Source organism: Phalaenopsis equestris, unplaced genomic scaffold, assembly GCF_001263595.1.
Source record: "Phalaenopsis equestris unplaced genomic scaffold, ASM126359v1 Scaffold191634, whole genome shotgun sequence".
NCBI classification, from domain to species: Eukaryota; Viridiplantae; Streptophyta; class Magnoliopsida; order Asparagales; family Orchidaceae; genus Phalaenopsis; species Phalaenopsis equestris.
This window is the reverse complement of record NW_018211583.1, coordinates 1-905: the sequence shown is the minus strand read 5'-3', so window position 1 is coordinate 905 and position 905 is coordinate 1. Positions and strand designations below refer to the sequence as shown.

The window sequence follows — 905 nt, the reverse complement described above, 5'->3', positions numbered from 1 at the left end:
CGGCTCGTTGACTTAGCGAACGAGCCGAACACGAGCCATATTGACAGCCCCACGAGTATAACTCTCCAAATAAATCCCCACAAAAATCCCAAAAAAATAAGAAAAAAAAAATTCCTCCCGAGTTACAGCCGTGACCGAACGAACATTAACACCTTAAAAATTACTCGCCGGCAACAACGCCGTTGATCTCCACCGGCATCCTCCTTTCCTTCTTGCTCCAACTGCGCATCCTAATCAACCCATATAGCCTCCTAATCTCCTTTCCCCCTTCCTTAATCCCCTCCTCAACTTTACCACCGCAGTTTTTCTTCTCCACCGCGGCGGCCGGAGTCGAAGAAGACGACCGTTGCAGAGCACTGATTACATTCTTAATCGCCCTGCTCGGCGAGCACCGATTCGCCAACATGATCTCTCCGAGCTCGGCATGACTCAACTGTCCGCCGTTCTGAAACCCTTCTTCAACCTGCGCGTATAGCTTGTGGTCCGTAACACCGAGGTAGCTCCCCGCCATTGTCTTGAATGCCGTGAAGTCACAGCGAGGGAAGTGGATCGGAAAATCCACCCGACCAGACCGGACCACTTCTTGTTCAAGCCCGGCGACCTCCTTCTCCCCACTGGCAGTAAAAACCATTATTCTCTCCTCACCACAGCAGGAGAACACGCCGTCCATGAAGCAGAGTAGCCCTGTTAATCAAATAACAATATATATAAAAAACCAAAATTTCGGCTCAGTAGTGTGTTGACTTCGACTTTTCACCGTTGACTAACCTGCAACAATACCTGAAATACGCGCTTCGCCGGTGGCGGCCGCAAGATAGCGGTCGAGGTCTTCAACCAGTATCACAGAGCGCGGCCACGTATCGAGGAGGAGCGAGCGGAGATCGCCGGCACCGGAGACTAGGGAA

General features: G+C 51.6%; 1 protein-coding gene across 1 annotated transcript; it reads right to left on the bottom strand.

Moving 5' to 3' along the window:
* Positions 1-42: 42 nt before the first annotated feature.
* Positions 43-903, bottom strand: LOC110034632 (AAA-ATPase At2g46620-like; the record flags this gene model as incomplete). The annotated part of the gene is given in 2 exon segments (XM_020738884.1): positions 43-684; positions 781-903. Coding segments are annotated over 2 exon segments (647 nt in total), but the record flags the coding sequence as incomplete, so codon positions are not given.
* Between the last annotated feature and the right edge of the window lie 2 nt (positions 904-905).